Below are 19,506 nucleotides of genomic sequence, written 5' to 3' on the forward strand. Positions count from 1 at the left end.
ATCTAAATGCTTAAAATTTAAAGAGAATCTGTCTCAGGAATCAAGACCTTTCATTTACCTTCAACATCCAAAGAGGCAGTGCCAGACACTGATCCTCCTTGATTGGTAGCTCTAACTTGATACACTGTGGCGTCATCATCTGTTACATTTGTAATGATTAGCTGGTGATATCCACCCTTGAATTCCTGTATTTTGATCTTTTCACCATCCGGCATGATTTCTTTGCCCTGCCTGTACCATTTGACAATTGGTTTAGGATGACCAGTGACTTTGCAGACAAATGTGGCATTAGCTTGAAATTTCACATTTAGATTTCTTAGTTCTTCCTTGAAATGTGGAGCTTGAATTGGTACATCAGATTTTGGAACAACTGGTTGTGATACCTCACTCCACTCACTTTCACCACCTAGATTTTCACATTTTACACGGAACTCATATTCAAGACCTTCAATAAGATCTTTCACAGAATATACAGTTTCACGAATTTCATCTGTTGTTACAGAAATCCACTTGTTTTGTTTCTTCTCACGCTTCTCAAGATAGTAAGTTCTTATCTTTGCACCTCCATCACTTGCAGGTGGCTTCCATGAGACAACGCAAGAATCTTTTGTGACAGCACTTGCTACTGGTTGACCAGGTTGTCCTGGTTTTTCTGTAAACAATAAAAAGATTAAAAAGTTGAAGTGAACTTGCCTTAGTAATTAATTATGGGGGCATACAGTACTGGATATCTTGGTGTGCACTTACCAAATGGTGGCTTCATAACAACAACTGATGAGACCTCCAGTGCTTCACTAATTCCGTACGTATTCTGAGCAGAAACACGGAAATAGTAGCCTGCATTTTCAGTTAGATTGACAATTCTACAAGTCGTGCCTGAAATGCTTGAAGACACAAGTTCCCATTCTGCTCCTTCCTTGGCTTCACGTTTCTCTATGATATAATTTGTTATCATAGCACCTCCATCATCCTCTGGTGGTTTCCAGCTAATCACCACAGAGTTCTTCAGTACAGACTCAATAACAATTGGCCCTTCTGGTTTATCTGGCTTATCTGTAAAATATAAAGCAGCATCTTTTTAGATGTTTTGTCCCTCAGTATTTCAGAAAATATTCCACAAATATACTGAAAATAAAATTCCTTACCTTGTATTTCCACATTAAGTACAGTGTCAACTGTTCCAAATGTGTTACTGAGTTGTACTTTGTACTTTCCAGCATGAGTCTTGTGCTGGACATTCTTAATAGCAAGATGAGTATAATGCTCTGTGTTCTCAATAGTAACTGATTCTGATCCTCTCAGAGGTTTGTTGCCATGGAACCAAGTTATTGCTGGTACTGGTCGGCCAATATACATGATGTGAAGACGGAGTGTGCCACCAGCACCAGCATAGTATTTCTCTTTCAATGGGAAGCCAGGATGGAACTGAGGAGGAGCCTGCAACAATAGTTTGCCACTAGTTTCAATTTCTCCGACATCATTCGTAGCCGTACAAGTGTAGAGGCCTTCATCCTCTTGTTCATCTGTTAATACTGTCAGTGTATGGTTGCGTCCATCAGATGACATTTTGTATTTTCGGCTTTGCACCAATTCTTTGCCAAAGCGGTACCATTTAATATCAGGAAGAGGTCTCCCAACAATCTGGCATGTCAGCTGAGCTGCTTCACCCAGTTTAGTTGTAACATCCTGCATTTCTTTTCTTATGGCAGGTGCTTCTCCAGCTAAAAGAAAGAAAATTTAAAAATAATGATCATTACTATGAAATGTTTCTCTATTTTTTAATCTTCATTTACACTTTTGCCTCTTACACTTGAATGCTTGGACTGTTTTAGGACAGTCATTGGCAAATAATCTGTAAAGCATATTCAGTGTGTTACTATGGTTTATGATGCACAAGATCACAGCAATATCACAGCAAATATGACAGTGTATTTTTTGCTTACATGTTAATTTAGTTTTCACTGCCATAGCAGTCCTTCGAGGTCTGCTGAGGCCTGTCTGATTTTCTGCAAAGACGCGGAATTCATATTCTGTAGCCTCCAGCAAACCTCCTACTGTAAACTGTCTGTCCTTGATGAGTTCTTTATTGCATTTTTTCCAGGTGCTTTCTCCAGACTGTCGATATTCAACCCAATAGCCCAGGATCTCCTTGCCACCATCACTTTCAGGTCGTTCCCATTCTATTGTAATGCTGTCCTTAGATATTGAAGTGACCTCAATTTCTCCAGGTTGGCTTGGTTTGTCTGAAAATTGCAAGATATACAGAAATTAAATTCCTTTCCAAATTTTACTAGATAGATCTTCACAAGATCTATTAATGCAAACATTTTCTTACCAAATGGGTCCTTGCATACAACCGGTTCAGAAGCAGGACTTGCTTCACTTTCACCAATTTCATTTTGAGCAACAACACGGAACTGATATTCAGCATCTGGAACAAGTCCCGTGACTGTGTACATTGTAGTAGTGATCTGCGTTTTGTTATGCCGGACCCATTTTTCTGTAGAAGTCTCTTTACGTTCAATGTAGTAACCAGTTACACGAGAACCACCATCATCTTTAGGTCTGGACCAGGACAAGTTAACTGAGCTCTTTGTGACATCAAGCACTTCAGGTGGGTTGTTTGGAGGCTCTGGAGGGTCTGATAATAATGACAACAACATGATCAGTAGAAATAATAATGCCATATCATTCAAATATTTGCACATACTATTGCACTTTTAGAAGCATAACATAGTAAGTAAGCAGTAGCAGTAAAAAAAAATTAAAAATCTAAAAAGGGGACTTACTCAGAGGTGTCTTTGGTATGGCTGGTTCTTCAGATTTGAGAGATTTGCTAATGCCAAAATGGTTTTCTGCAGAAACACGGAAGTGATATTCCACATTTTCTTTTAGACCTTTCACTACCAGTGATGTCCCTTTTACTCTAGAATCAACAGTATACCATGCAGACTTTGGTACTTCTCGTCTCTCAACAATATAACCTAGTAAATCTGCACCACCATCATCTGTAGGAGGTCTCCAGCTTACTCTGACAGAACGAGCTTGTATGTCATCATACTCAAGAGGCCCTTCTGGTGGATTTGGAATGCCAATCACTCTGACTTTAATATACACAGCTTTTTTGCCACATTTGTTTTCAAGTGCCAGATCATAGGTGCCAGAATCTTCTCTTTCTGCATCTTTGATCACAAGTTCTGTGTGAGTTTCGGAAGTTGCAATCATGGCTCTCTTGCTGATGTCATGTCCTTCTTTCGTCCATTTGCATAGGGGGATAGGCTTACCCTTAATGGGTATGGTAAGCCTGATAACTCCACCTTGTCTCACCATGAGACCTTCCTGGTATTTTTCATCAAGTTCATAGTCAGGGTATTCTGTAAAGAAAAAATAACATCTCAGGCTACGTATGGATTCACAGGTAAATGCTTTAGCTAAATACTCCTTAAGGATGGCTTTCAATAGGAGTTAAAATGTGAAGTGTCTTACCAAGCATTTCTGTTATTTTGACTGTTCCTGGCACTTCAGCAGGTTCTCCTGGCCCACCAGCATTACAGGCTAGCACGCGGAATCTGTACTCTGCACCTTGTGGTAGATGTGTCAAAGTGTATTCACGAATCTTGGTGGGAGTGGTATTGCATTTGGTCCATTCAAATTGATCTACCTTCTGCATCTCAATTAAGTAGCCAGTGACTTTAGAGCCACCTTCATCTTCTGGTGGACTCCAAGCCAGAGAGACAGATGTTCTTGTAGTGTCAGTGACTCTTGGATTCTGAGGCTTACCTGGAGGTGCTGGAAGAGAAGACCATATGAGGGCTCAGTGAGATCTTCTTTATGAACATTTAAAACACACAACAAATGCTAATTTCCAGCATGCAATCTGTGTGAAGTCATTATAGGATTTATGCAGGGAAATTTGAAATAAAATATTGTCAGTAATATTTTTCTTGGTTTCTACCAGTCAGAATCCCCTCTGCTGTTCATTAATACATACAGATAAATTTCCAATTACCAAAAAGAGTAACTTTCAGTAGGATCATTCAATTTTTCCATAATATGCTTAATCTATGTAGAAAATTACTTACCAATTGGATCCCTGGCAACAACAGACTTGGAAGGACGGCTAGGTTTTCCAGCACCTCTTGCATTGATTGCTGTGACACGGTGTTCATATTCTAATCCTTCAACCAACCCAGTGGAACGGTAACGAGTCATTGTGACTGGAACTTTATTTGCACGAATCCATCTATCTGCTCTAACTTCTTTGCGTTCCACGATGTAGCCAGTAATCTGCGAGTCACCATCATCATCTGGGGGATGCCAAGTTAATGTCATACCATCTCGAGAGACATCAAACACTTCTGGAGTGCCTGGAGGGCCAGGGATACCTGTAAAAAGAAAACATAGTGAAGGAAGCATCAAATATTTTCACACAAAGAAATATGCAACATACTATGAATGATAATATAGTATCAAACTTTACTTATCAAAAAATATCAAAGCACTTTACAAACTAGGCCAATGAAATGATCCCACTTTTGTAGTGGGGTAAAGCAATTTATCAAGGCTAATAGGAGATCTGAGCATAAAGTCCATGCTTACTGTCCATATTCTCTGTAGTGCATCTACAGTAATTAAATATGCTTATAGATGGTGTTCTTCCCCAGTAACGTACAAAGACTACTGGGTACCATAGTATATCCTATTATTTGGCAAAAGAAGGTAGCAACATTTAGGAAATGTGCAGCTATATAAGCCATGTAAATATATATATATATTATTCTTAAAAGTAGACTTACGAATTCTGCTTTTGCATTCTATAATCTCAGACTGCAGGTAAGATCCAATTCCAAAGCGGTTTGTAGCAGCCACACGGAACACGTATTCTGCACCTTCAACAAGCCTGGTGAACTTATATGTTGTTCTAGTTACTGACTCTGAAACTGGCAGCCATCCGGGACGGTGAGCATCACGCTGCTCTACCACGTAGCCACTAAGTGTAGCTCCACCATCCAGCTCAGGTGGTTCCCAGGAGATGGTTACATAATTTGAATCAATTTCATCAATTCGGATAGGTCCAACAGGTGGTCCAGGTTTGTCTGGGAAAAATAAAATTAAAATACAAAAAATAATGTTCAGAGAAGGAATCGCATTGGTGGTAGCAAAGTTCAGACAAAAACATGGACAATTACTTTCATAAGTTCTTACCAAGGATTATAACTTTTATTGTATCAGTAACTGTTCCAGTTGTGTTCTTTAGTTCAAGTGTATACTCTCCAGTGTCATGAATGGTGGTCTCACGCACTGTCAGTTTAGCCATTTTTGCAACAGTCTCGATTTTGATGCGTTCTGATTCTTTTAGTTTAGAACCAGCCAAGTACCACAATGCAGCTGGAGGTGGCCGACCTTCGATTGGAATAGCTAACTCAATGGGCTTGCCAGCTGGTACATGAATTGTCTTCTGAGGTATTCCAGCAAGATCAATTGTTGGCAGAACTAAGAAAAGGGAGAGGAGGAGAGGAGAGGAGGAGAGGGGAGGGGGAGGAGGAGGAGAAAAAAAAGAAAAGAATGATATTTTCAATGTCCATTTTATAAATATTGCATTCACTTGGTGTCAGTTTCACCCTGTCATTTTTAGCAGTAGATACTTACCTTTTTGTTCCTGTACTGTCACTGCTGTGACAATTTCTCTTGGTTCTGAAACACCCTTCTGATTCTGTGCTCTGACCCTGAACAAGTACTGTTCACCTTCATTGAGAGAGATAATTGTATGTTCATAGACAGTAGGCTTTACTGCCACTACCTTCAACCATCTTTCTGTTCCAGCTTTGCTGGCCTCAATAACGTAGCCAGTCAATCTGCTGCCACCATCATGTGGTGGTTTCTCCCAAGCAAGAGTAACAGTTGATTTGGTGGTGTCGATCACTTCAAGTTTTTGTGGTACCATAGGTACATCGGATACTAAAACTGCATCAGATGTTTCGCAGGGTTCACCAATGCCATATATATTTTCTGGCAGTACTCTGAAATAATACAAAGCTCCTTCCAGAAGACCAGTAACTCTATAAAATGTCTTGCTGCATTTGGTAGTGACAGTCTTGTAAGCTCTCATGGAAGCTTCACGTTTCTCAATTATGTAATTGCTGACTGGGGCTCCACCATCAATGGTTGGAATGTCCCAAGTAAGTGTTGCAGAATCTTTTGATACTTCCTTAACTCTCACTGCAGCTGGTGGACCAGGTGTATCTAAACAAACAAAAAAATAATATATTACTTCTCTTTTTTCTTCTTTTGGATCCTTTTCTCTGACTGAGTTCTGAATTAAAATAAAACAAAATAAACAGATAAAAAATAGGATTTCATTTTCAACTGGGATTGTTTAGCCTAAAGAAGAAGAGGCCCATGGGAGATCATATTGCTCTCTACAACTACCTGAAAGGAGGTTGTAGTGAGGTAAGGCTTGTACTCTTGTTCCAGATAATAGTGACAGAATGAGAAGCAGCGGCTTTAAGTTCTGCCAGGGAAGGTTTACGTTGGATGTTAGGAAAAATTTCTTCTCAGAAGGAGTGGTAAGGCATTAGAACAGGCTGCCCAGGGAATGGTGGAATCACTGTCCTGGGAGGTTTTCAAGGAAATGGTAGACATGCACTTAGAGACATGGTTTAGTGGGCATGGTATTGATGAGCTGGTGGTTGAACTAGATGAGTTCAGTGGCCTTTTCGCACCTTAATGATTCTATGGTGCCAGCATGGCTTTAAAACTTCATAGTTTCCTTTATTTCTTTGTCTTCCCAAACATTCTTCCACTGTTTAAAACGGGAAGCACCCTTTGGAAATGACTGAATTACTTCTGAATAACATGCACCTTGAGTAGTCTAATAACCATGTATAATTGTAGTTGTACTTACCATACACTTTTACAGAAATAGTTGCTGATTTTTTTCCTGATTGATTTTCAGCTTCTATGACATACTTTCCAGCATCGTACCGGTTAACTTTATCCACAATAAGTAGAGTGTAGCTGTCTGTAGTATCAATAATACCTCGACTTACAAGGTCAACACCCTGCTTGCTCCATGTGACTACAGGAGCAGGTCTGCCAGACACAGAGACCATTAGACGCAGGGAACCTCCAGCTCTCACTGTTACTGTCTTTCTCAGGTCATCAGCAAGCTCAAGCTCAGGTTTTTCTGGTGAAGGATGCAAGAATCATAAAATAAATTAATCTCTCAGTAGTTTTAAAAGAAAATATAATTCTTTAAAATACACACTGAATTTCTCAAATTACCTATTCTTTCCACAGGTTCTATTTCTGCTGATGATTCACTAAATTCACTTATACCATTCACATTTGTAGCAGCAACTCTAAATTGGTATTTCTGGGTTGTTTTAAGACCTGTTACGGTGAACTCAGCATTCCTCAGAGTGGGAGTCGTATGTGGTCGATACCACTGTTCAGAACCTTCTTCCTTCATTTCAAGAACATAGCCTAAGATGTCAGCACCACCGTCATATGTGGGCTTTGACCACACTAAACTTATGCTGTGCACAGTAGTGTCCACAACTCTTGGAGCTGAAGGAGCTGCAGGGGTATCTTTGAAAAAGAAGAAAATGTATTTCACATTGGTTAAGAAAACATTCTACAATTAAAAATAATTTTTCATCAGTAAATGCTGGGAAAAACAAACATTTAAAATGAATTACAACTGCTTCCAAATTTTTCAAGTACTGTCTAGTTCGGTGAGTTCCTATGTAAACTAGCTGAAGCATGAATTTGGATTTATGCTCCGTAATTATAAATAAATGTTTAAATAAATTTTAAATGTGGCAACTTACATGATGGTTCTTTACACAGCATGTATTGTGAAGCGTCACTAGGTTCACTGTTCCCAGCAGCATTCACTGCAGTGACACGGAACTGGTACTGACCACCTTCCATAAGACCAGTGACTTTCAATCTGGTATCATAAATAGTGTAATCTCTGTTCACTCGTGTCCAGCGCAGACTTTTCCTTTCACGTTTGTCTACAAGGTAGTCCTTAATCTCACTGCCACCATCTGATTCTGGTTTCGTCCACTGAATGATGATGTGTTCCTTGCCAACACTCACTTCTTCAGGAGTACCAGGCTGTGTTGGAATAGCTGTTGGTTTTAAAAATGTGGGGAAAAAAAATTGTTTTACAAATTCTTTACCTATGACAGACATTCCACACATTCTGACACAGAATGGAAGGTAGTAACACTCACTGAAAGCATTTCTGGCAATGACAGGTTCTGTTTCAAGTGGAACACCTGGCCCATATTTGTTGACACCTCTGACACGGAAGATGTACTCGTTATTTTTAATAAGTTTTGTTACCACACATGATAATGTCTGGCATTCGGCCTCAACAATAACCCAGTGAAGTCTGCTGGTTTCACGCCTTTCTACGATATAGTGAGTGATTTGTGCACCTCCATCCTCCTCAGGAATATTCCACGCCAGAGTGCACTTCTCTTCAGTTATTCTGCTAACTGTGATTTTTCCTGCACATGGACCTGGTGAATCTGGGTAGAGGTAGAAATACGTGTTATTATTTGCAGCTAAGGAAAAATTTCTCTCTCTTATACAGTGACACTGGTGATTTTTTGTTATATGTATTTATTATATATATATTCATTATATATATATTTATTATAAATATTTATTATATATATTTATATATATATATAAAGCACAAATACTAATCATGGAATACATACCAAGCACTTTGACAAGAACGGAAATTTGTTTTGTCCCACTGGCATTTTTCACTGTTAGAGTATACTTTCCACTATCACTTCTGTCACAGAACTTGATAATCGCAATAGCTCGTTTGCTGGTGTATTGCAGAGATATCTTTTCACATAGGTCCAATTCCTTATCACCTTTAGACCAGAAAACTTTTGGTTCTGGTTTCCCACCAATAGCTGCATCAAGAACAAGATCAGATCCAGCTCTAATGGTCACAACTTCTCCCTGCAATCTGGCATCGAGTTCAGCCTTTGGTGGCGCTGTCATAGGGAAAAAAAAAAAAAAAAAAGACATTAAAACCAAATCACTTGACAGTATTAAAAATGGAACTTTATGTATTTAGTTGTTCCAAATGAATATTTCTTACAGTATTCATCTTTGCAAATGACAGCACCAGTTGATTCAGATCCTTTGCTAATAACACCAGCTGCATTCTTTGCTAGTACACGGAATTCATATGCTTCATCTTCACTGAGAGCTGTCACTGTAAAGAAGTTTTCTGAGACTATGGTATAATTGCATTTCAGCCAGCGGCCATCACCGGATTCATTATATGGTTTCCGCTCTATAATATATCCAATAACTTTACTTCCACCGTCATAAAGTGGTGGTGACCAGCTCAGGGAAACTGTAGATCTGGTGACATCTGTTACTTCTGGCCTTCCTGGTGGATCTGGAGGAATAAAACAGAAAATGAGAAATGCAATTCTATTTTAACTTAATTAACAAAACAGTTATTGAAAGTAACACTTACCAACTGGATTTTGAGCCACTACAGGTCTGGAAGCTTCACTAGCTTTGCTAACACCTGCAGCGTTTAAAGCATAGGTCCTGAATTGATATTCTAGGCCTTCCACCAGCCCGGTAATTTTGAAGTTGCATTCAAAGCATGGCACTTTGTTTTCCTTCACCCAAAGGATAGTGTTGCGTTCTTTCTTTTCAACCCAGTATCCAATGATTTTGCTGCCACCATCATGATAGGGTTCTTCCCAGCGAATTGCCATGGCATTTGCAGACACTGAATAGACTTCTGGCCTTGAAGGTGGACTTGGTGGGACTAAACAAAAATGGGAGGTGGGGAAAATATTAGTTATTACAAATACTTACAGCTGTCAGAGGTAAACAACAGCTTTAAATTTTTTTTCACTTACCAAATGGATGTTCAGCTACTACAGTTTTTGATTCAAGGGGTTTGCTGACTCCAAATCTGTTTTCTGAGCTTACTCGAAAACTGTACTCCTGGTATTTTGTGAGACGGGTGACTTTGATCTGTGTACGTTTTACACTTGAATTTACCAGTTGCCATGCTGTTGTGCCAGATTCACGTTTCTCTACAATGTAGTTTGTAATATCACTGCCACCATCATCTTCAGGCTCTTTCCAGGTCAACATACAGGATTCAGCAGATACAGACGATATTTCAATTGGACCAGTGACTGGACCTGGCCTTCCTATGACTACCACTGTGACAGTAAATGTTTTCACACCAGCAGTGTTTTCAAGTGTGAGGTAGTATTTCCCAGAGTCACCTCTCATACTGTCCTTTACAGTCAGTGTAGTTCTATCTTTTGTTGTCTTGATGGTAACTCTCTCAGTTTCCTTCAGCCTCATCTCCTCAAGTTTCCATGTCACTTTTGGAGCTGGGCGGCCACTAATTGGTATATCAATAGTAAAGGTGCTTCCAGCCTTACATGTTATAAGTTGTTTGCTTATTTCACTGAGATCTGCTGTTGGTTCAATCTGTGGCTCTTTAATAATAACAGAAGAGAAAGCTTCTCTTGGCTCACTGTAGCCAGCATTGTTCTTTGCCTTGACCCGGAACTCATATTCAGTGTTCTCCACAAGGCCTTCAACGGTGAAAGTAAGTTGCTTGGTTTGACCAGCCGGAATCCACTTGTCCGAACCTTTTTGTTTCATTTCAAGAAGATATCCCGTAACACGACTACCACCATCATGGTCAGGTTTAAGCCAAGCTAAAACTACAGAAGATTTGGTAGTATCAACAACATCTAGTCTCCTAGGTGGAGCAGGTTCTTCAGTGGCTACAATTGGTTCTGTCAACTCACAAGGTTCACCTATGCCATATTCATTTTCTGCTGACACTCGGTAGTAATATGGGACACCTTCTGCCAGATCAGTGACCTTAAAGATTTGTCGAGTGCATTTTGAACTCACCACTTGCCAGCTACGACGGCTTGCTTCCCGTTTTTCCACAATGTAGTGATGGATACGTGAACCTCCATCCAGAACAGGAGCATCCCACATTAAGGTAATAGATCCTCGGGTCACATCCTTAAATGTAATAGGACCGGGTGGACCAGGAGTGTCCAAAACCTTGACAGTAAATGTAATTGACTTACTTCCACTGTTGTTTTCCACAGTAAAGACATATTTCCCAGCATCATTTCTGTTGCATTCCTCCACAGTCAATGTGCTGAAGGAATCAGTTGTTTGAATGTCAGCACGCAAGTTCAGGTTTGCATCTGCTTTGGACCACACAGCAGTGGGAACAGGTCTTCCAGAGAAGGCAATAAATAGGCGAATACTTGCACCCGCTCTCACAATGTGAGTCTGCTTGAAGTTTGCATCAATATCTATTTCAGGTGCAGAAAGCCTGTCTACAGTTTGGACTGAAGCAGGAACTTCACAGCTTTCTCCTTTCCCAGCACCATTGACCGCACTAACTCTGAATTTATAGTGTTCACCTGCCTCCAGATCAACTACGGTATATTTAGTAGCAAGAACAGTCTCTGCATTGACTTTCTGCCATGTTTCTAGGTCAACTTTGCACATCTCAATAATGTATCCAATTATTTCCATACCGCCGTCAAAAACTGGTTTGGTCCACTCTAAACTTACACTACTCTTTGATGTATCTGTCACCCTTACAACATTAGGTGCACTAGGTGGGCTGACTGGTTCTCTGCATTTAATTAGCTTTGAAACATCACTTGGAGGTCCAACTCCTGCAGCATTTTCAGCCATAACATGGAATTCATACTCATTGCCTTCAATAAGGCCAGTTACTCTGTATCTGTTCTCAGCAATGGGCCTCTTACTGGACACTTTAACCCAGCGCATGCTCTTCTTTTCTCTCCTTTCTAGAATATATTCATTTATCTCACTTCCACCATCTGATTTTGGTCTTGCCCATGTCAGAGTGATACTGTCTCCTGTTATGTTGGTGGGCTCTGGAGTTCCTGGGGCATCAGGAAGAGCTAAAAGGGAAAAAAGAAAAATAAGGAAAGAAAAACATAATTAGAAATAGAAGATGGTAACCCTACAGTTGTTTCCACAGAATGAGATGGAAACTTACTGTAAGGTATTTGTGCCACAACTGGATCAGACTCCAATGGTCTGCCAACTCCAAATTTGTTTACTGCAGAGACACGGAACTGGTACTCATTGCCTTTAATTAATTTAAGTGCAGTGTAGCTGCAAGCTTCACACTTGTCTTCAACCAATGCCCATGCAATCCTGCTGGTTTCTCGCTTTTCAATGATGTAGTGGGAAATAGAAGCACAACCATCATTAGCAGGAGGCTCCCACCATAACGTCACTTTTTCTCCAGTAATGTTTGTGAATCGTATTGGTCCACCAACTTTTCCTGGTGTGTCTGCAAAATATAAGGTTTGGAATTATAATTTACTGACACTTAGATTAAAATACTATTATAACAAATTGTTATGAAAGTGGTTGGTGCAATACCTTGTATTCTGAATGTAATATCTTCTCGTTTAGTGCCTGATGCATTTTTGGCTTCTACTGTGTACACTCCACGATGATCCCTAGTAGAATCTCTAATGAAGATTGTGCTATATCCAATACCTGTAGTTATTTCTATACTCATTGTTTTTTCAATCTCCTTGCCATCCTTAAACCATGTCACTTTAGGTACTGGACGTCCTTTGATTAAAGCTTTAAGTCTAATGCTCTCTCCGGCTTTAACAGTTAGGCCTTCAAAATGCTCGGGGCCAAATTCAATTGTTGGAGCAACTGAAAAAGGAAAATATAAATAAATTCTGATACAGCTAAGTATGTTTTCCTGCTAGTCTTCTTAACTTGGTATTTATAAAAGATTATTATACACAGAAGAATTATGAACTGTAAACTTATTTTTCCTGTTAGCACACACTGCAACATACTACAACAGGTGAAATACATTAACATATGTTGTTACAGGTAAAATACATTAACGTATGTTGTTATTCTAATGTAGCAACTGATTACGTATGTTTGTCAAATTTGGGTTTTCCATTTAGCTCCTTCTACCCTGTAGCAAAACCAGAAATGATTTTGAGTTGAGTGGAAAGGGCAGTCATACATTTCCCCCCGTGACCTCCCATTATTCCAGAAGGTCTTGTTGGCTCCTGTATGCAAACACAGTTATGTAAAGGAAATCTTACCATTTTCATCTCTGGTCATGATATAGCCTGAAGACTGTGAAGGTGGGCTAATGGTACCAACAGCATTTCTTGCAAGCACTCTGAATTCGTATCGATCACCTGGACTGAGTCCTGTAACTGTATATTGACATTCACTAACATCAGTAAAGTTACATCTGAGCCACCGGTCTTCACTTCCTTGCCGCTTCTCAATACTGTAGGCCACAATCTTACTGCCTCCATCACGCAGTGGAGGGGTCCATTTAAGAGTGACTGTTTCCCTGGTGACATCAATGTAATCAGGAGTACCAGGTGGATCTAAAAGGGGAGGAAAATAATGAAGAATTAGTTTTTATAACTGTTCACTATGATCAGCAACACTAGAATTTTCTTGGGTGACTGAGCATTCACTCACCTACTGGAGAGACTGCCAAAGTAAATTTGCTTGGCTCGCTAGCGCGGCTTAGACCAGCAGTGTTTTCTGCATATACTTGGAACTGGTAATCCAGACCTTCAACCAGTCCAGTAATCCTGTATTCTCTGCTAGATATTAATGCAACATTAACCTTCTGCCACAAAATACTGTTTCTCTCCTTCTTTTCAACATGGTAGCCAAGGATCTCTGAACCGCCATCATAAGCAGGAGCATCCCAAGCTATGGTCATTCCATCAGCAGTTACATTGTATACAACAGGCTTGCCTGGGGCACCTGGTGTTCTGAATTGATGCTTTGCCACAACATCTACTGAGACAAGAGGTGGGCTTACTCCATATCTGTTTTCTGCACGGACTCTAAACTGATATTCAGTGTCTTTAACAAGGTTTGGTACTTTGAAAGTTGTTCTAGCAGCACTAGAGCACACCAGCTTCCAGTTCATTTGAGAAGTTTCTCTTTTCTCAATACTGTAGCCAGTAATTTCTCCTCCTCCATCATCTTCAGGAGCTTCCCATGACAAAACTACACTATCTGCTTTGACTTCATCTAGTCTTAAGGGTCCTTTTGGCTTAGATGGTGGACCGAGAGTGATAACAGTGATTGTAAATGTTTTTCTGCAGATGACATTATCAAGAATCAAAGTATATTTGCCACCATGCTCCTTTTTCACATTCTTGATATTTAAGCTTATCTTGTTTTCAGTTTTCTTGAAACGAAGCTGTTCAGTTTCTTTAAGAGGGAGGTTGTCCTTCAGCCAGCTCATTGATGGCTTAGGTTTACCTTTAAAGGGCAATTCAATGTGTAGGTTATGCCCAATTCGTACAGTGATTTGACCTCCAGGAATGTCAGAAAGGTCAGCTTCAGGTGTTATTACATGTTCTTTCACTGTAATGGGTCCAAGAGTAACACCATCACTCTTGCCTTTTTCATTTTTTGCAAAGACTCTGAATTCCATGACTGACAGCTCTTTAAGTTTTTCAACTTCAAATTCACAGCTCTTGCTTGTGCCTGCATATGTCCATTCCTTTTCACCCTGCAGTTTCTTTTCAATAATGTAGTCTGATATAATACTACCACCATCATAGTCAGGTTTGCTCCAATGCAATTTAACAGAAGTTTTTGTAGAATCTTTCATGGCAAGGTCTTTTATAGGTCCTGGTATGTCTGCAGCTTTCACTGGTTCAGAAGTCTCACAAGGCTCACCCAGTCCAATTTCATTTTCAGCAAGAACCCGGAAGAAAAATGCAGTCTTTTCTGACAGATTAGTTAACTTAAAGGTAGTTTGAGAACATTTTGTTGTTACAGTTGACCAGGCCCTCTTTGTAGCATCTCTTTTTTCTACAACATAGTTTGTTATTTCAGAACCACCATTAATAAGAGGTGGCTCCCATACCAGTGTAACTGTGCCACGAGAAACATGCTTAAGCTGTAGCTTCTGGCAGGCAGATGGTGTGTCAAGTACTTTTACATTCACAAATGATGATTTGGGTTCTCCAACTCCATTTTCAATTGTAAGAACATACTTTCCCGTATCATTTCGGGTAACTTGAGGAATAGAAAGTAATGTTGATGATTCTGTGTTCTGAATGATATATTTTTCATCAGTCCCAAGATTTTTGTCACCCTTTCGCCATGTGACAGTGGGAGGAGGTCTTCCTTTGAATGGAATCATTATTTCCACATCTTCACCTGCTTTAGCAATGATAGAGGTCCGTAGGGCAACATCCAGATCAATCTCTGGTGCCACTGTAGAAATAGGTAAAAATGAATAATGCATATTTGGAATGTAAAATAAAAGAATGCTCTGAAAAATAAAACCACAGATAAGTTACTGAAAGGTACAGTACCGAGAATATCTTTAGCTTGAACAGGTTCGGTCATCTCAATAGGCTCTCCTTGTCCAGCACAATTTATAGCAGATACACGGAAATAATAATTAATGCTTGGCTGAAGGTGGGATACAACATACTCAGTCGTTCTCACTTCTCCCTTAGAGCTGACTATAGTCCATTCTTGCTCTTCACCTTCCCTTTTCTCGACCACATAGCTGGTAATTGGACTTCCTCCATCATAAGCAGGTTTAATCCAGCCAAGAGTGACAGATGTCTTAGTTGTATCCACAACCTTCAGTTTGGTTGGTGAGCCTGGCTTATCTGTGACAGTTTAAGAAAAGAAAATCAGAAGCCATATGTACAGGTAATCATAAAAAGAAATAAAATCTCCTGCAATTACATTGGTGCAAGCCATCTTAATTGCTTCTTGCCTATTGACCAATTAGACATACTGCACAACGTCTCTTACCAACAGGATCTACGGCTTTGTAGAAGTCAGAAGCTTCAGAGAATGGACCTTCTCCAGCTGCATTGACAGCACAAACACGGAAATGATATTCACTGTTTTCAGTCAGACCTGTTACTTTCTGTCTGGTGTCACGAATGGTTTCCTTAGTAACTTTGAACCAGCTAAGACTCTTCTTGTCTCGCTTCTCAAGAAAATATCCTGATATTTCACTACCTCCATCAACAGTGGGCCTATTCCAGACAACAGTCATGGAATTCTTGGTTATCATTGTGACTTCTGGTGTGCCAGGTGGTCCAGGGGCAACTAAATTAAGAAATATATAGATACATAAGTAGATGTACATATGAATATGAATATATGTACAAATATCACATAGGATGATTCAGTTTCATTAGTGATTTTATGTGGTTCTTACCAAACGAGTTTTTGGCTATAACTGGTTCAGACTCCAAGGAATCACCAACTCCAAACTTGTTTACACCACGGACACGGAACACATATTCATTTCCTCTGATAAGTTTTGTTGTAGTTATAATACAACCCTCCTGTTTCTCAGAAACTAAAGACCATACAACACGACTTGTCTCCCGCTTTTCAACAACATAGTGTGTTACAGGTGCGCCGCCATCATCTGCTGGAGGATCCCACATTATTGTAATCTTTTCAGCAGTGACTGTCTTAAACTGTATTGGTCCAGTTGGGGGTCCAGGTTTGTCTGTATAAAATGCAAGAAATAAGGTGTTATGAATTTTTTAGTAGATTATTGTTTAACAATGTTACACAGTAATTTCTCAAGACATACCAAGTATCTGTACTCTAACGTGGGCTGATGCTGAACCCATTGCATTCTTCAATTTTAGTTCATAGGTTCCGCTGTTGAGTCGCGTTGCATCCTTGATGAGTACAGAAGCAAATTCTGTCGTGTTCTCAATAGACAATAGTGAACTGGTTTGCAGCTCATTGCCATTTTTGAACCATTCAATTGTTGGTATAGGCTTTCCTGAGATGCCTAGTTTTAGCTTTATAGAAGTTCCTGCTTTGTATTTCACTACTTCTGTATATTCTGGTGGCACATCAATTTCAGGAGCACCTTATGAAAAAATTAGAGTAAGAAAAAAAATACAGTTAGACTTGTATTTAAAGAAATGAAAATAGCAATACTTTTTAAAGCTAGCAGTTCAAGCATTTTATAAATATTAATTACTGCTTGCATGAGTAACTTAAATCAGAAACATGGAATGAGTTAGAAACAACTACAAAAAAAAAAAAAAAAAAAAAAAAGGCAGCCATATGTTATAAATATAATCACTCTGGCCATGGGCTTATTTCTGTTGCTGAAGAAATAAAAATGCCACAACTTAAAAAATGTAGATACAGCTGAAGATGCAAATTACAATCATGCTTAAGAAGCTCACAATCATTCAAGTTTATTAAATCAAACAAGATAAATTAGCTTTCCATATTAAAAAGGCTATGGTTCTATAAAACAATGTTGCCTTTAAGCTTTCCAGTGTCATAAAACAATACTGTTATATAATTGCAAAACACTTACCGTATGTATCAACACAGGTAATAGGACCAACAACATCTGATGGATTACTAATGGAACCGATGGCATTCTTAGCAAATACTCGGAATTCATACCGGGAGTTCTGCGTCAGGCCAGACACTGTAAACTGAGTCTCAATAACATTGGTGAAACTAGCTTTTGACCATCTGCCATCTGGTAGATCACGTTTTTCTACAATGTATCCTGTGATCTTGCTACCACCATCAAATGCTGGCTTCTGCCATGACAAAGTAATAGCAGTCTTGGAAATATCTGAGACACGAACATTTCTTGGTGGTTCTGTGGTAGAAAACAGGAAAGTATTGCAAATGAACAAAAACATTTATATTACTGTTAATGAATGTTTTGGGTATTAGCTTACTTCACAGGACAGAATATCACGGGGGAAAAGAAAAACTCTACTTCAGTGGTTGGGTTTCTTTATTTTCTAGAGAATACATACCACAAGCATCAATTGCAAGGACTGGATCAGAAGGATGACTTGCTTTTCCAATGCCAGCTGCATTTTCAGCATAAACTCTAAATTCATAGATAAGGCCAGCGCTGATTGTAGTGACTTTAAAGTGAGTTGTGCGAATGAGGGTCTTGTTAGCCTTCTGCCATAATATACTATTCCGGTCCTTCATTTCCAGGTGGTATCCAGTGACAGCACTGCCACCATTAGTGACTGGTTCATGCCATCCAACTGCAATACTCTCTCGTGTGACACTAGTTACCCACGGTGTGGAAGGAGGACCAGGGGTAGCTGATGATGTTAAAAGAAATTACGGTTAACAAAATGAGCCTTTCAAAACCTGAACATTAAAATTATGATCTGCAATGTGAGAATAGTACTACTTACTGTAAGGAAGTTTGACAACTACACATTGTGAGTCAATGTGATCACTGATGCCAAAGCGGTTCTCAGCTTTGATGCGGAATTGGTATTCTTCTCCTGTTGTAAGCTTCATGACTTTAATAACAGTTCTAGCAATGGTTGCAGACACCTCGGACCAGGCAGCAGTACTTGTTTCTCTTTTCAGTACAATATAGTTGGTAACTTGACTTCCACCATCATAAGCTGGTGGCTGCCATCTGAGTGTTACACTCTCTTCAGTGATATCACTAAGGACAACAGGACCAACAGGAGGACCTGGTCTATCCAGCACAACAATATTAATGAATGACTTTGTGGTGCCACTTGAATTGGCAGCAGTAATATCATATCTGCCAGCATCAGCAGCCACACTTTCTTTAAGGTTAACAGTGAGACTTTCTGCTGTCATTTCTGTGTGAAATCTTATTGTGGATTTGACTGGAACGCCATCTCTAGACAATGTCACCTTTGGCAATGGTTTTCCAGAAACTGGAATTTCAACTTTCAGGTTTGAGCCGGCCCGAATATACACAGTATTATGAGGGAAGCCCTTCATGTCAATCTCAGGAGATTCTGAAAATGAAACATTTTCAAATAATTAAAAAAAATTATCTCTTCTAAAATATGAATTCAATTTAATGTATATTAACTTTAATTTCATGACAGAAAGCTTACCTAGATGTTCTTTAACTGTAACAGGGAGCAGTAGTTCCTTAGGATCACTTAAACCTGCTTGGTTTTCTGCAGACACTCTGAAGAAATAGTCAACATTCTCCTTAAGGCCATGGACAACATGATGAGTTGTCTTTACAACTGCACACTTAACCCATTTTTGCTGTCCTTTCTCAAGAGCTTCAATGAGGTAGCTGACGATTCTGCTTCCACCATCATGTTCCGGTTTTAGCCATGAAAGAGAAACACTGTCCTTTGTGACGTTTGTCACTCCAAGTTTTTCTGGTGGGCTGGGCTTTTCTGAAGAAATGTTCAACAGTTTAAGCAACAGCAAATTTATCCTTTACATTTCAGTAGATTGGAAAGAGTTTGTTGGGGGGGGGGGGGGTGTTCTTTTCTTCTTTTTTTCTTTTTTCTTATTTTTTTTTATTAATTAATACAACATTTTAAGTAAAATGCAAATAAAATTTAAAATTCATGCTGCTTAGCATTTTCTTTTGTAAAAACACAAACATAT

General features: G+C 39.4%; 1 protein-coding gene across 1 annotated transcript in view; it reads right to left on the reverse strand.

Annotated features, from left to right (window-relative positions):
- The window catches only part of TTN (titin), a 237,676-nt gene that overhangs the window by 8,082 nt on the left and 210,088 nt on the right, over nt 1-19,506 (reverse strand). The window contains exons 284-314 of the mRNA XM_065750962.1: nt 18,993-19,289; nt 18,303-18,890; nt 17,904-18,206; nt 17,444-17,740; nt 16,694-16,981; nt 16,307-16,606; nt 15,892-16,194; nt 15,438-15,743; nt 13,570-15,336; nt 13,176-13,472; nt 12,478-12,765; nt 12,086-12,385; nt 9,921-11,987; nt 9,524-9,826; nt 9,137-9,442; nt 8,739-9,029; nt 8,244-8,543; nt 7,833-8,138; nt 7,285-7,590; nt 6,905-7,186; nt 5,650-6,243; nt 5,206-5,493; nt 4,797-5,096; nt 4,083-4,385; nt 3,487-3,789; nt 2,790-3,374; nt 2,336-2,641; nt 1,944-2,243; nt 1,146-1,721; nt 748-1,053; nt 59-652 (exon numbers count right to left, since the gene is read on the reverse strand). Of these exons, the coding sequence (XP_065607034.1) occupies nt 59-652; nt 748-1,053; nt 1,146-1,721; nt 1,944-2,243; nt 2,336-2,641; nt 2,790-3,374; nt 3,487-3,789; nt 4,083-4,385; nt 4,797-5,096; nt 5,206-5,493; nt 5,650-6,243; nt 6,905-7,186; nt 7,285-7,590; nt 7,833-8,138; nt 8,244-8,543; nt 8,739-9,029; nt 9,137-9,442; nt 9,524-9,826; nt 9,921-11,987; nt 12,086-12,385; nt 12,478-12,765; nt 13,176-13,472; nt 13,570-15,336; nt 15,438-15,743; nt 15,892-16,194; nt 16,307-16,606; nt 16,694-16,981; nt 17,444-17,740; nt 17,904-18,206; nt 18,303-18,890; nt 18,993-19,289 (13,950 nt within the window). The remainder of the gene's footprint in view (nt 1-58; nt 653-747; nt 1,054-1,145; nt 1,722-1,943; nt 2,244-2,335; nt 2,642-2,789; nt 3,375-3,486; nt 3,790-4,082; nt 4,386-4,796; nt 5,097-5,205; nt 5,494-5,649; nt 6,244-6,904; nt 7,187-7,284; nt 7,591-7,832; nt 8,139-8,243; nt 8,544-8,738; nt 9,030-9,136; nt 9,443-9,523; nt 9,827-9,920; nt 11,988-12,085; nt 12,386-12,477; nt 12,766-13,175; nt 13,473-13,569; nt 15,337-15,437; nt 15,744-15,891; nt 16,195-16,306; nt 16,607-16,693; nt 16,982-17,443; nt 17,741-17,903; nt 18,207-18,302; nt 18,891-18,992; nt 19,290-19,506) is intronic.

This window comes from Cyrtonyx montezumae, unplaced genomic scaffold (genome assembly GCF_038088225.1).
Source record: "Cyrtonyx montezumae isolate F1298 unplaced genomic scaffold, pur_monq_1.0 scaffold_7, whole genome shotgun sequence".
Classification (NCBI taxonomy): Eukaryota; Metazoa; Chordata; class Aves; order Galliformes; family Odontophoridae; genus Cyrtonyx; species Cyrtonyx montezumae.